The 13933-nt window shown below is 49.2% G+C and overlaps 2 protein-coding genes and 1 pseudogene across 5 annotated transcripts in view; 2 read left to right on the plus strand and 1 right to left on the minus strand.

Annotated features, from left to right (window-relative positions):
• Positions 1–5520, plus strand: part of CPNE1 (copine 1) — a 42378-nt gene extending 36858 nt beyond the window's left edge. For all 4 annotated transcript variants that reach the window (XM_072350595.1, XM_072350599.1, XM_072350596.1 and 1 more), the window contains 3 exons: positions 1204–1337; positions 3096–3332; positions 4072–5520. In XM_072350595.1, the coding sequence (XP_072206696.1) occupies positions 1204–1337; positions 3096–3332; positions 4072–4188 (488 nt within the window). In that variant the 3' untranslated portion in view covers positions 4189–5520. The remainder of the gene's footprint in view (positions 1–1203; positions 1338–3095; positions 3333–4071) is intronic.
• A 1616-nt stretch (positions 5521–7136) lies between these two features.
• LOC140259342 (actin, cytoplasmic 2-like) lies at positions 7137–7945 on the minus strand (annotated as a pseudogene).
• A 193-nt stretch (positions 7946–8138) lies between these two features.
• Positions 8139–13933, plus strand: part of LOC140259181 (fer-1-like protein 4) — a 30573-nt gene continuing 24778 nt past the window's right edge. Inside the window, exons 1-8 of the mRNA XM_072350250.1 lie at positions 8139–8217; positions 8317–8372; positions 9679–9767; positions 10989–11088; positions 12048–12139; positions 12742–12783; positions 12884–13051; positions 13322–13382. Of these exons, the coding sequence (XP_072206351.1) occupies positions 8139–8217; positions 8317–8372; positions 9679–9767; positions 10989–11088; positions 12048–12139; positions 12742–12783; positions 12884–13051; positions 13322–13382 (687 nt within the window). The remainder of the gene's footprint in view (positions 8218–8316; positions 8373–9678; positions 9768–10988; positions 11089–12047; positions 12140–12741; positions 12784–12883; positions 13052–13321; positions 13383–13933) is intronic.

Raw genomic sequence — 13933 nt, forward strand, 5'->3', positions numbered from 1 at the left:
AGAAGTCATGGGTGTGGGCCTGGGCTACTGGCTGTAGGTGGCCTTGTTAGAGAAGGGGTTTTGCATGAGGTGTTCTTCAGTGTTCCTTTGAAGCTCAGCCAACCTGTGATTCTGTTAGCCTGCTGAAGTTTTTGTTGCTGCAACTTGATTATTTCTTGTTACGTTGCAGGTGGCAGCGTGTCTGTGTTAGTCACAGCTCCAAAGCTACCATGTGCTAAAGCTGTTTGTGACAGTGGCAACTACTTCAGTATAATCAGTGTTCTGTTATTTTTAAGGGATTGTCTCAAGTGTTTCTTTTCCCCAAAGCCCCATTCTTCTGTGGTAGTTATTTCAGCTGTTTTTAGTGGCTTGTCTGTAAACAAGAATAGGAACTTCTAAGGGCTCTCTCAGCAAGCAGCGATGTGGAATTGTCCTTGAATAAAGAATTTTCCTTATGTTTTCTATCTAGTCTAAGGCCAAGAAAAAAGGGAATCTGAGAATCAGTGTTGAAATGGAAGCATTTTCCTGCTCAGTTCCACACTGCCCGTCTCACTGCAGTCTGTGTCATTGCTCTGTGACTGTACTTGCTGCAGTCGTTTTGAGAAATAAAGCACTGAAATCTGTATGGTGGGCAATGGCAAATAAAAATGCATCACTATAAGCCAGTAATTTAAATGGAGCCATGCAAGAATTGAAGCCATCAAAAATCAGACTACTAAAATTCTGATTAGTTAATGTGAGAGAAAATTCTTGCATGGGGGGAACCTTAAGGGCTTGTTTCTCTGGTAAAAAAACATTTAAATCCAGGAGCTGTTGTCCATCTTGCACATGATGAAAATAAGCAATTGACTGTTCCAGAGGGTTTGTGACTTCAGCTAATTAGACTGTGATCATTTAAAAGAAACTAAGATAGAGTAGAAAAGACAAGATCACCAGCATGCATTTGCTGGATTGTTTACTCCCAGCTTCCATTACTTTTGTTATGTTAGAGTCTCTAAGAGTAACATAAAGAATGTAAAACAGGGGAGAAACCTGGAGATCTCATCTCTGCAGATGTCCACTGGTTTCAGCTCTGTGCTTCGTACATTCACTGTTATCTGCTGTTGGTTTTGTCCTTTGGGAGTTTACAGCAGTGTGAATGATTATCCTTTGCCATACTATTTTGTAAAGCTTTAAATAATTACAGGATAAATTGTGAGGCAGCTTGCCTTCCTTGTGTTGCAGGGATCCAAGGAATAGTTGATGCCTACCGCCAGATCCTTCCTCAGATCCGACTCTATGGGCCAACCAACTTCTCTCCTATTATAAACCACGTGGCAAGGTTTGCTGCACACTCTGCACAACAAAGAACTGCTTCTGTGAGTCCATGTCCTTCCCTCTGGATCTGCATCTGGGTGATGCTTCTAGTTTTCTGTTCATGATGAGATAGAGTGGAATGGTGTAGTGATTTCTTCCTCCTTCCTCGAGGTCTCAAGTTTTGTCCTCCATTACCAACCTCCACAGAGACTTCCTACTCTCTTGATAAGCTGTTACTGATATGAGCCTTTACCAATGAAGTATGTAGGGGTGTTGTGTTGGCTTTTAGAGTGACTGGACTTTATCAGCAGCTGTGTTACCCTAACCTTTCTTGCCAGGCTCCATCACCTACAGAGAATACCTGCACATTAAAGGGGCCCTGTATGTTTTATTCCAAGCAATTTTGCACTCAAGAATGTTCACAAAGAAGAACTGAAAAGTGTCAGAGAGCTTAGCTGTTTGTCCCACCATGTTTGCATGGAGAATCAAGATGTCCAGAGGGCCATGCTAACAAAGCATTTGGAGAGCTGGCAGATCAGCATGCTGTGTTGCAGAATTGCCATGCTTGCTTCTGCAGCTGCACTGCATGTCTTGTTTGTGTGCTTGCATAGCCATGGCTGCTGTTAAAATTCAACTCCATCTCTTCACACTTAATTTGTTATGTGTAAGGATGAATAGCTTAAATCCTGATACATTTAACTGATTCCATTTTGACTTCCTAGTTAGAAGGACTTCTGATGCATGCTCTGATACACACCCTCTGGACTGGCTGTATCAGGATTTTGGTTTTGACTTAAGGAGATTATGAGGTTCTTGTTGTAGGGAAATATTCTTCTTACATTTGAGGGTGTTATTTGGTTTGGGTTTTTTTTGTTGTTTTTTTAGCTATCCAAACCCTTGGGGGAAACCTCTGTATTTTTATCCATATGTTGTGAATGTTTCTACTTTTTCTTACAGATGAAGGTTTTTTAGGAGATGGCAGCAGTGAGTGCAATCGCTGTAAACTTGTATTAACTGGCTTTTAAAATTGGAAGTTTAATTTTCATTCTAAGTCTCTGATATATTTGTTTTCATCTTAAGTCTGTAGATAGTTTGCAGAGTCAGGTGCTGAACTTTAACCTCTGGAAAGGAAAGGGATTTTTAAGTGCTTTATCCTGCCAGTATTTTGGCTTAGGGTATTTTTTTTTTTTCCTTCTAGAAAAGCTCCTGTGTTCTTTCCCTTTTGTGTCACCTCCGGAGTGTCTCCATGTTGAGACATCTGCTGCTGCCATATGTTCAGATTTCTAATAGTTACCACTTACTGAAATTAAAAACAGTCACAGAACGGATTGGGTTTTAAGGGACCTCAGAGCCCACCCAGCCCCAATCCCTGCCATGGGCTGGTTATCACCAGATCACTGTTTGGGGTCCCATCCAAATTGACTTTTTGGAGTTACAAATATTTAATAATAAATTGTACCCTTTTTTTGAGACCCTAGTGAATGAAGCAGCATCCATTAGTGAGCGTTATGTGCAGCTTTGCTGATATGGTGCTACTTTGTTCATTGCTGGTATTTTCTGTTCTTTGATATAATTGTTCTTTATAGGTCCAATTTAAGCCTCTATCTTTCATCTAACATGGAGGAAATCTGAAGTGCACAGGGGGAGGTGGTATGCATATAGAAAAAGGAACTTAGGTTTATTCCCTTTAACTTTTTTTTCTGTCTTATTCACTGCACAATCTGCTTGCTTTTTTAGAGTCAGACATTGCTCTTTTTGCTTTCAATTATGGGAGCTTTGATGCTGAACTCCTTAACTGAGTTCTTTCTGATGTTTTTCAGCAATACTTTGTCTTGCTGATCATCACAGATGGAGAGATCACTGATCTGGACCAAACTAGGCAAGCAATTGTTAATGCCTCTAAGCTGCCAATGTCCATCATTATTGTTGGAGTTGGTGAAGCTGATTTCAAGGCAATGGAGTTTCTTGATGGGGACAATGGTGTCCTGAAATCCCTAACAGGAGAGCCAGCTGCACGAGACATTGTTCAGTTCGTGCCTTTCCGACAATTCAGAAATGTAAGTTGTCTTGAACTTCAGGGGGTTCTGCTGCCCAATAGGTATGCAGTTATTACAGCAACAAAAATTGGCATGTGTCTAATGTATGTATGGCAAAGTTCCTAATTGGCTTCTTCCCAGGAAGAGCTGAGACAAACTTCTGTGTTCAAAACTGCATGCCTTGTCAAAGCACTCTTGCAGCTTTACCTAAAGAATTTTTCATTATATCATTGATAATACCTCTTGGCTATTGCCAAGTTGGAGTAAAGAAGCTTTCTCTCCTGGGATGCAAGCATTTAGGAAAGGAAATGAGATCATATTGTCTCAGTCTCTGTTGTTGAGTCCCATGAGTTCTTCCATGAGTGATTTAAGCTGAGATAAATCTTCCATGCTGTTGAAAACAGTCCTGTGTCATTCCCCTGCTCCTCCCTACTTTTGTAGGTGTTTATGCCCTTTACTCAGTGAATCCAAAAATAAGGTAGATTGCCAGTGGCTGGGGCAGCTTCCCACCCAGATCAGGGCTGGATGAAGGTGGTGTGAGTCTGGGCTTCCAGTGGGAGCAGTGCGGGGCTGGGGACACATGATTTTTCAGAAGCAGTGCTCACCAAGACTGACTGGAAGTGCTCCTGCAGCTCTTGAATGGAGCCTTGCATGCCTGTCAGGTGGGGTTTGCAGTCTGAATTCTTGAAGAGAGTCTGTCACTGCTGTGGCAATTCTTCTCCCCGCAGTACCTTTGATATGTTCTTGCTATTCCTTGCAGGCTCCCCGGGAAGCTCTTTCCCAGGTGGTTCTGGCTGAAGTGCCGAAGCAGCTGGTGTCATACTATAAACTGCAGGGCTGGCCACCAGTGAAACTGCCAGAAATAAAGAAGATGTAGACTGCAGCCTCACTCCGGCCATACGTATCACTGGGGTGAGGAGAGCTGTCTGTGTTCATGTTCTCCCCTTGCGTACTCAGGGGTGTTCAGTGCCTCAAGATTGTATCAGTCACACTAACTCTCTTACCTGCTTGTACTCTGTATCTTTGATATTTCCTGTTCCTAACTGGAAGAAATCTAAATATAAAAAACAAACAAACAAACAAAAACACCCCAAACTGTTGGCAGTTCTTGTCAAAGAAAAGTAGACCTTGTTGGTTTTTCACCTTGCAGTGGTGATACATCATACCGTGCCTCATCACTTGGCATGACCTGGCTGCTGCTTAGCGTCAGAGTGGGCACCTGCATGGAACTGCTCACACAGCGCTGTGTTAGCTAGGACAAACGTATTTATTGTAAAGATACTTACCATGTTCCTTGGTAATTCTTTTCTTCTGACAATCTGCCTTGGGAGTGGGGACCCGTCAGTACTGATGGTACCTGTATGGTAACTGTTGAGTCCTGGCTTGAACCACTGATTGAGCACCTGTGGAAAGGACCTGGTCAGCCCTGGGAGCACAGGTGAAGACAGTGCAGCTGTGTGACCAGAAGGGCTGGAGCCTGGCTGCACCTCTCTTAAACCTCATTTGTGGGCTGGCTGCCCCTGGGGAAGGATCTCTGGTTGGAGATCCCTCCTTGGTGGAGTTTTCTCTGCCAGCTTAGATCTTCAGATGAGCACTTTCCTTCTTCCTTTGTAACACCTTTCCATTGTGTTCGTCCCTTTGTCATCACACCTCCTGTATCACCATTCCACTGTGTCGATCTTTCTGATTGCTACAGTACCAAAGTTTTTTGGTTGTATGCCTGAGGCAGTTCCTGCTGTGCCTTCATAAAGTGTCAGTATATTTTTATATGTAGACATTTATTTTTAAGCTTCTGTTACCATAATTTGTAATCATTGTATTTTTATTATCACATTTTTCTATTAGCAGAATGTAATCCTGCGGTGGCTTTTTGCTTGGAGCCATTGTTGCAATTTAAGAATGCTGCACCTTGCTTATTTGTGGGCAGGGGGATTAATGAGGTTTGTGACTTCCAGAAGCCAGTAATTGGAATTAAGATGCTTTGAGTGATTTCCCTAAAGTCCCAGTGGTATAAAGTGAAGAAGTAATTATCTATGGAGCTGTGAGGAAGTGTGAAGCATGTGTTGTTACATGGTTTGGTGAGTAGACAGATGAGAGCAAAGCATGATTTCTTTGAGACTGGAGGTAATTCATTTCAAAACAAAGGAACTTGCACTACAAGTTGTCATCACTTTGAGTTGCATTAATAAAGAATCTGCTTTGATTTACAGCTGTGTGTGACTTTTGTTTCCTTTCTGAGCTTTTTCTTTGTTTCAGCAATGTGGTTTATGGAAGATCTTTGCTACAGCACTCGCCTGGTGATTTAGTTTAGGTTGACGGTGAGCAGCTGCAGAGCAGAGAAAGGCATCTGTCAGCATTAGTTTGTATCCTGTTAATCACAAAGATTGAATGTGTATCCTGCAGCCCTGTTCTGTAGCGAGGTGAGCTGTTTGTTTACTGTGAAATTATGAAAGAATTTGTCCATCGTACTGGATACACCAGGAAGCTGTGAGAAGAAATTGGAAGCCTGCCTGGTGATTCAGCCTATGAAGTGGATTGGTTGCAAACCTGCATGCCAGCAGAACTGGGTGCGAATCCACAACCTGAGCTGGGCTCAAAAATGCAGCTTGTATTTGAAGGGTAGTGGGTCTGGGATCACTAAGGAAACAAAACAGCCTGTTAGTTTTGCCTTCAAACAGTTTTTTGACTGTGTTCTTCTGGGCTCTACCGCAGCAGCTTCCCCTCTCTAGAGAAAGCTGGACTCTCACCTTATTTAGTCCATTGTCTGGCCTGCAGCACCCAGTTTTCTTGCACTTAAAAGAAACAAAGTGATCTCTCTTGTTGAGTGGCTGCGTAAACTCAAATGTGTTACAGGCATGGAAGAGGAAGGAGAACTCAGAGCTACAACTTGGCAGAAGCTGTGCTGTGGATGAGAGCATCCTCTGCTTGTGCTTTCTGCTGCTTACAACCTGTAGGCAGAGCTCTCTGACTCCGTTAAGTGTACAACCCAACCTGGGGTTGGTATGTATGTGTGTGAGTGTGCCTTCCTTTCTTCTTTTTAAAGGTGTTCTTTGAAGGAGGTTTACAGCAGTGAACAATGCTTTGGCTAAAGAAATGCCAGCAGCGTTGTGTAGTGCTTGGTTTCAATGAATGGTTTCTTTGGCAAGGTGAGCATGTCAGCAGCAGAGGATAAGCTCTGAGACAGCACGATGCCTTGTGAGAAGCACATTTTTGCTTCTCTGTTTTGAATGTATGTCAGTTCCAAAGGAGGAAAACGGGTCTTCCTTGGTCCCTGTAGGTCTTCACTAGCTACAAAGGGAGCTTGGAAGCGTGTTTCTCAGCTGACTGAGGTGACTGCAGATGCTGGACCTGATAGGGTGACTTTCCCTGCCACCTGGGTGTAGCTGGAATGCAGGCTCACCGCATGCCTGGTGCCTGAGGTGAGGGAGAGCTCAGCACAGCCTCCTGGCAAGGAAAGCTGCTTCTGTTCAGTGTCTGCCCCCTGCGTGCTGTTCCAAATCCCACTTCATGCCATGCTGTACCCGTACTGCTCTCCCTCCTGGTGCAGGCCGTGCTCCTTTACCCAGGCAGCTCATGCTAAGGCTATGCTTGGCACTAACTCGCCAAAGCTCAGGCACTGTCCTCAGACAAATGTAAACGGTGCAGCTGCTCTGGGTGGCAGGTAAAAGCTACATGTGCTTCCTGGGGAGCTGATGACATCTGATCTGCTTAGAGCAAGCACCAGCTTTGCCCACCAGCAGCACGTTTGTGTGGTGAATGTCTCATTCCACAGCCTGCTTTCACCCCTGCAGCCCTCCAGCTACGACTAATCTCTTCTTGTTTTATGTGCATTTATGGGTTTTGTTTCATCGCAAGGGTGTGGGTGTTGGTAACAGTCCAGTTTAGAAGCATTTGCGGTGGACAGTGGAGGGTCTGGATTCGTCATACTCCTGCTTGCTGATCCACATCTGCTGGAAGGTGGACAGAGAGGCCAGAGCTTCCAATCCAGACAGAGTAGCTGCGCTCAGGTGGGGCAATGAGCTTGATTTCATTGTGCTGCGTGCCAGGGCTGTGATCTCCTTCTGCATCCTGTCAGCAATGCCAGGGTACATTGTGGTACCACCAGGCAGCACTGTGTTGGCATGCAGGTCCTTACAGATATCTGCATCACTTTTCATGATTGAGTTAAAGGTAGTTTCATGGATACCTCAGGACTCCATATCCAAGAAAGATGGCTGGAAGAGGGCGTCGGGGCACCTGTAACTCTCATTGCCAATGGTGATGAGTTGACCATCAGGGAGCTAGTAGCTCTTCTCCAGGGAAGAGCTAGAGGCAGCTGTGGCCATCTTCTGCTTGAAATCCAGCACGACAGCACAGCTTCTCCTTGATGTTGCACAATTTCTCTCTTGGCTGTGGTGGTGAAGCCGTAGCCTCTCTCTGTCAGGATCTTCATGAGGTAGTCCGTCACGGCCAGCCAGATCCAGATGAAGGATGGCATGGGGGAGGACACAGCCTTCATAGATGGGTGCAGTGTGGGTAACACCATCACCAGAGTCCATTACAGTACCAGTGGTGTGACTGGTGTGCGGTCTGTGCTCCCCATTCCCAGCACTGCCACATGGCACGAGAACAGCACAATTCGCTGAGCTCTCCATGGCCGGGAGCTGTGCTCAGCCATAGCCCGGGGCTGGGGCAGGCGGCCTGCAGGCCTGCTGCGTGCCCAGACCAGCCCTGAGGTGTCCCCGTGGGGCACCCGGAGGGAGTGGGCCGCCGAACCGGCCGGGTGAGTTGGGACTGAGTCACAGCGGGTGGTGCAGCCTGGCAGGCTGTGCTGCTGCCCTCAGCTCCATGGCGCTCAGTGTCGGCGTCCGGCGGCTCTCCCACCTGCCGGGCCGTGGTGAGCGGCAGGTGCAGCTCAGCTTCCGAGGTGGGCAGGGAGGGAGGCAGGGAGGTGTGGATGTGTCTGCTGTGCCTGCAGTGGGGCAGAGCCCCAGCGGAGTCTCACACCTCCTCTCTGCTTCCCAAGGCTTCACCCAGAAGACAAAGAAGATCCGCTGTGGCTCGGAGGCTGTCTTTGGGGAGGTGAGTGTGTGGCCACTCCATGAGGACTGGGGCAGTGGGCACTGGGATGGGATGGGGATGAGTGTGAGGATGCAGCGCATGTTGGTTGGTGTCTGGTCAGGCAGGTGGGGTGTGGGGATGGGGGATACGTCTCAGGAATGACGGGAAGCCTTCCTGCCTTCTTCGCCATGCCCAGCTCCACCAGTCCACACCTGGTGCCTGTGGTGAATGGTCACTAGGGCTAATGGTGATGTCCTGTCTCCTGTCCAGTGTTCTCCATGTTACCTGGGGCTCCTTGGTGTCTGTAATGTGCAAGCAAACCATCTAATCCATCTTTTGCAGAGCCTGCCCGCTCAGGCAGAAAATGGGGCCTCCCCAAAATGCTGAGTCGGTGGGCTCAGTGCTCTGTCCCCAGCAGCCAAGCTGTGGCTGTGCCGCAGAGCTCGCTCCCCTCCCCGTCCTTCCTCCATCCCCAGGTGCAGGAGCCAACCTGGCTGGCAGAGCTTCCCCTGCAGGACGTGTTGCGGTGCTCACAGGTTTGGTCACCTGCAGGCAGCTCTGCACGTGGGATGACCCTCACAGCACTGCAGAGCCAGTTTTCTGCTGGTGCCATATCCTGAGCAGGCTCCCCAAGGATGCAGGGCTGGCCGGGGGCTCCACTGCATTCTTCTACTGTGTCTGTAATCCCTCTATCCCCTCCCCCCACTAACTGGGCTTTGGGAATGGCACGGTGTGGCATCCCTGTCAGTAGCAAAGCCCTTAGATGAAGGTTGGTGCACACTGAGATAAAACGAGGGGCTGGAAAAATGGCATGTCCTGACTGCTGCTGGTGGGGAAGTGCTTTGCAGGTGTGGGGAGGAGAAGTGAGCTGGAGCTGCTGCCCTCCCAGCTCAGGCTGAGTGGATCCAGGAGGTGGGGAAAGGAGGTCCTGCAGGAAAAGGTGTCTGTGGTCCATCAGACAGCCTCCGCATCAGGAGGAGAGAGCTGTAAATGGCCGTAACAGAACACCTCTTTGTCCTGTCTGAGTCTGGCTTTGCCATGTTCTCAGGGTGCCTACAGGGCATGATAAAAAGCTGAGCAGAAGCCACGCATCTTCCAGGGAGCCAAACTTACAGCTTCCTACAGCCAGGGGGGCCTGCAGGGACCTGGGTGCTCTGGGCAGGGCCTGGTGGTGGTCTCCGTGCTACCTGAGTTCCATCACAACTCTCAGTAAGGGACAAAAGGCACACTGCAGCCAGCTCAGCTCTATCCAGCATCTGCACAGAGCCTCCCAGTACTGTGGGGGCAGTGGGAGCTGGGGGGACCACTGTGCTCTGTTTGCTTGCAGCTCTTCCGCTGGCCTCACTATGGGAAGCTTGGCATGGGGGAGATGCTGTCTGTCAAAGTGTACAACTGCAGCAAAGTGTTCAGTAACAGGTAGGTCCTCCAGGTGCTGGCATACTGGGCTTCATATGGGGGAGGAAAATGTTTCTGGGCAAGCTGATGGGAGGAAGGCATGCAGAATATGAGTTATATGAGGGGGATGGAGCTGGTTGTTCTGCTGCGGCAGCAGAGCTTTGTATGTGGAGCCAAATAAGGGCGGTGGTTTTGCTGTGCCAGCATAGTGCAGAGCTGTGCAGAGGACAGAGAAGCCCCCACAGGGGACAAAAGCCAAGTGGGGCCCCAGCAGCCCAACTGGGAACAGTGGAACTGTGCCCCACATCCGTGACAGTGGGGTTTAACCTTCAAAACACAGCGATTTACATTTAAAGGATCAGGCAGAACATAATGCTACCAAGGGGCCCAGGCAATGCTGCGAGGTCAGCAGTGGGTTAGGAGACCCAAGAGTATGGGAGGGAGCAGAGGAGTGTGCCTGCAGGGGAGGTGCCAGCTCTGCTGACTTGTAAGAACCGATGGAAAATCAACAGGAACGGCTTCATAGGGGCAGCTGATGGTGCAAACATTTTCAAAGCCATCACATCCCTGCCAGAGGGTGTGGAGGAAACTGATAAGTACAGCGCATTCAGGACACAAACCAGAGCAAAAGATGTGAGCGAACTTCATGTCAGTGTTTACTGGGTGCTTTCCTTAGAGGAGAGGGATCAGAGGAGTTGTCTCTGGCTGAAATGTCAATAGGAACTTCTGCAGGACAAACTGATAAACAACAGCACGTCACTGGGATGTGATGGTGCTGAGCAAAGAAGTCCAATGGGAGAAGCCCAGACTGATGCATCCATCCGTGCTGCTGCTGGTGAGCAGAGCAGAGCTGGGTGGCAGAGGTCGGACTGTTTCACTCCACACGCAGCCACCAGCAGGAGCTGAGGGACAAAACACCAGTGGGCTCCGGCCGGTGGTGACACAAGGTGGAGCGGGAGCTGCAGTTCTCCATGCTTATTGCTACCACTTGCAGGGAGCAGGGATGGTCCTTCCCCAGTGAGGAGCCCATTTGGGCTGGGTGGATTTTGACCTGATTTGCTGCAGACATTGCTGTGTTCTTGGGCTTATTTCCTAATGAAGCATTGCTCTCTGCAGGCTGAGCACACAGCGGTCAGTGCTCTCTGGCTGCCAGAAACCTCTGTGCCCTCTTTCTCCAGAAACCCAGGGGCAGATGAGAGCATGCTGTGTGTAATGTTGCTAAAGGCTGCAGTTTTGTTACAGACTCCTTGGCTCCCTCGTCCTCAGCCTCCAACACCTGATGACATCTGGGCGCCTGATTCTCCGGGAGGCCCTCGTGGACAGGAACCACAGCATCACTGGTGTGAGTCCTCCCCGGGCAGCCCAGGGATGGGCACTGCTCCATCAGTCATCTCGATGGGTGAAAAGCCCCAGAAACATTCAGAAGTGCTTTGTGGGAGACCTCTGGAGCTTCCCAGGTGGAAGTGGATGTAGCAGGCAGCTGGGGTTAGGTGCCAGGGCAGTGCTGCTGGCAGCCCTGAGAGGTGCTGCGCCCCTGTTTGTCCTTCCCACGGGCAGTCTGAGTCACCCCGCAGTGCTGTGACCACAAACCCATGAGGAAGCCGAGCTCTGCTGGGTGGTTTCAGCCTCTTGCAGCTCACTGCAGGGAGCAGGACAGGGCTGACCCTTCAGCAGTCTGTGGTGCTTTGCAGGGACTGACATGGGGCACTGACGCTGCTGTAAGGTCAGAGCTGCTCTGTGGCCCCAAACCTTTGCTCAGCTGCCTCTTCCCTTGTGCTAACAGTGGAAATCTTACTGATGACCCAGTCCCAACATAACACAACAGTTTTCATTTCTTGTCCCTCAGCTCAGCTGGGAAAAGACACATCTTTAAGGGAAGGAGGAGCTCTCTGGGAACAAGCTCTGAGTCCTGATCTTTCCAGCTCAAGAGCTGCCACATCTGGGGCTGGAGTCATTTGTGTCCCTTTTTCCTTCCTAGTGCTTTATCAGGGTTTCAGGCCTTCTGTTTCCCAGCCTTATTCCAAGCTTCTCTTTTCACCCACCTTCTACTGCCTCTCCCAGCAGCTGCATCCCTGCCTCCCAGCGTTGTATTTCTCCTCCTAGAAACATGCCTTTGCCAGGGATTGTGCTGTGCTCAGCTCCTACATCCCCTTCACACTGAGAGATGGCTGCTTTGCCTTCTGTCTGCCAGCATCTCGCTTGTTTTTCTCATTCCACACTTTTCTTTCCCTTTTCCTTGGCACTTGCACTGGTACTTTGTGGCTTGCTGAGCTCTGAGGCAGTTTGATTTTTTGGTTCTAGATCTATATTGAGTTGGATTTGCGCTACCAACCTCCAGAGGGCTCGGCTGGGACCTGGGTTGAAGAAGACTTTGTCTATCAGATGAAAGACAGGTACTGAAATCCTGGGAGGAAGACATTTCCAGATGGCTTGTACAGCTGCCTTAGTCAGGGTCAACCAGATCCATCTGAGATACAACCCAGCCCATCGACTCTCCAGGCTGATGCATTTCTGCTCTACAGCAGCAATAAGTGACCAGAGCTCTTGGAAGAAAAACACCCTGTCTTCACAAAGACCAGATGTGATTGACTGGAGCAACCACCACGCCCCAGGAGTCCTCTTGGACTCAGACGCTTCTACAGCATTCCTGGCTGATGGGAGCAAGGCTCTGTGGTTGTGAAGCTACAGGGAGTGTGGCTTCGAACCGCATTAGCCCTAGGCACTCTGCACACAAGTGGTGCCCACAGCCAGTAGGTGTCTGGGCAGGCAGGATGACAGGCTCCAAGAGCATCACTTCTGGAGGGCCTAGAGATGAAACAGGGTGTGAGGGGTGGGAGGAGGAAAAATATCATCTTGGAGGATGTTCATGTTATGGCCAAGAGATGAGCAGGACTGTGACTGTGGCACTGTTATTTAAATGCCTTGGGGAATTGCTATAACACTGTTCTTATCAATAAAACATCTCTTTTTTTTTTTTTTTTTTTTTTCCTTACAGTTCAGAGTTAATCATCTGCAATCCTGGATTTGAGGAGCTGGAGTAAGTATCTCTACTTGAGATTATCCATTCGCCCTCTCAGGTGCAGGAAAGTGCACAACCCCTCACCAGGGTGGGTGATGATGTGATGTGGGGATTGTAGGGCAGCCGAGGGGCCAAGAGCAGTTGAGCTGGACAGGAGGGCCGTGACACTGGGCAGGAAGCTGGCAAAGGGCCTGGAGACTGAAGAGGAAGAGGAAGAGGAGGAAGAGGACTTCTATGATGTGTCTGATGTGGAGGTGTCGGGCATTGTCTTCAGCCCTGTGAAGAGGTATCAGTGGTGTGCTCTTCCCTATGTGTGTGCCCTGGGGTGGGAGATGCCAGCTCCTGGGGTGAATTCTGTGGAGATCCTGCATCTCTTGCCATTCCCTTTCCACAAAATGTCAGAAACCTTCGTGGGTCCCAAATGGTGCTGTTGGGTGTTGGCCCTTTCCTGTGTCAAGAGGCTGTTATTTTCTGGGTTTTCAGTTCTTTTAGTGGAGTCTTACCCAGATCCATGTAGATGAAGGGATCAACTTATCTAGGTTGTGTTTCTGTGCAGCCGTTCCAGAATTTGCTTCACACGGGACCTGTTTGCCACTCCAACCCCACGGAGCTTCCAGGTACTTACTGCAGCATTGGGTGCGTGTTCCTCTGCAGCTGCCCCTCCAGCCAGTCCTTCACTGCCTTAATGTGGACATGGGATTCTCCAGTTGCCATATGCCCTGGCAAGACCTCTAGCACAAAGACACCTTGCTTTGTGTAGCTTCCCCAGGCAAGGTGTGAGATCCCCTCATCCATGAGCTCAATCTCCACAAGCAACCAGTCCAGGGCAGGATTTTCTTTTGGGCCCCTGTAGGGTGAGCGTACTGAAGAAGGATATTGGCATAACAGTCCCACATATGGTGGCAAAGTGTTGCCTGAGAGGAGTTTTGGAGAGTTCCTGGACAGGGCTTGTGCCTGTCACCCCCACCAGGACCTGTCCCAGTTTCCTGGGGACACCTGTGGGACAAGGCTGAGAGCAGACAGCTGCTGCAGGGGCTCTCACTCTGGGAAGCTGGACAACAGGCTTACCTGAAATCCCTGCAAAGTCCAGAAATGGAGTTCTGTCCCAGCTTTGGCCATGCAGATTTCAGGGCTGGGTCTCACAGCCTGGATGTGGCTTCAGATACTT

Source organism: Excalfactoria chinensis, chromosome 15 (assembly GCF_039878825.1).
Source record: "Excalfactoria chinensis isolate bCotChi1 chromosome 15, bCotChi1.hap2, whole genome shotgun sequence".
Classification (NCBI taxonomy): domain Eukaryota; kingdom Metazoa; phylum Chordata; class Aves; order Galliformes; family Phasianidae; genus Excalfactoria; species Excalfactoria chinensis.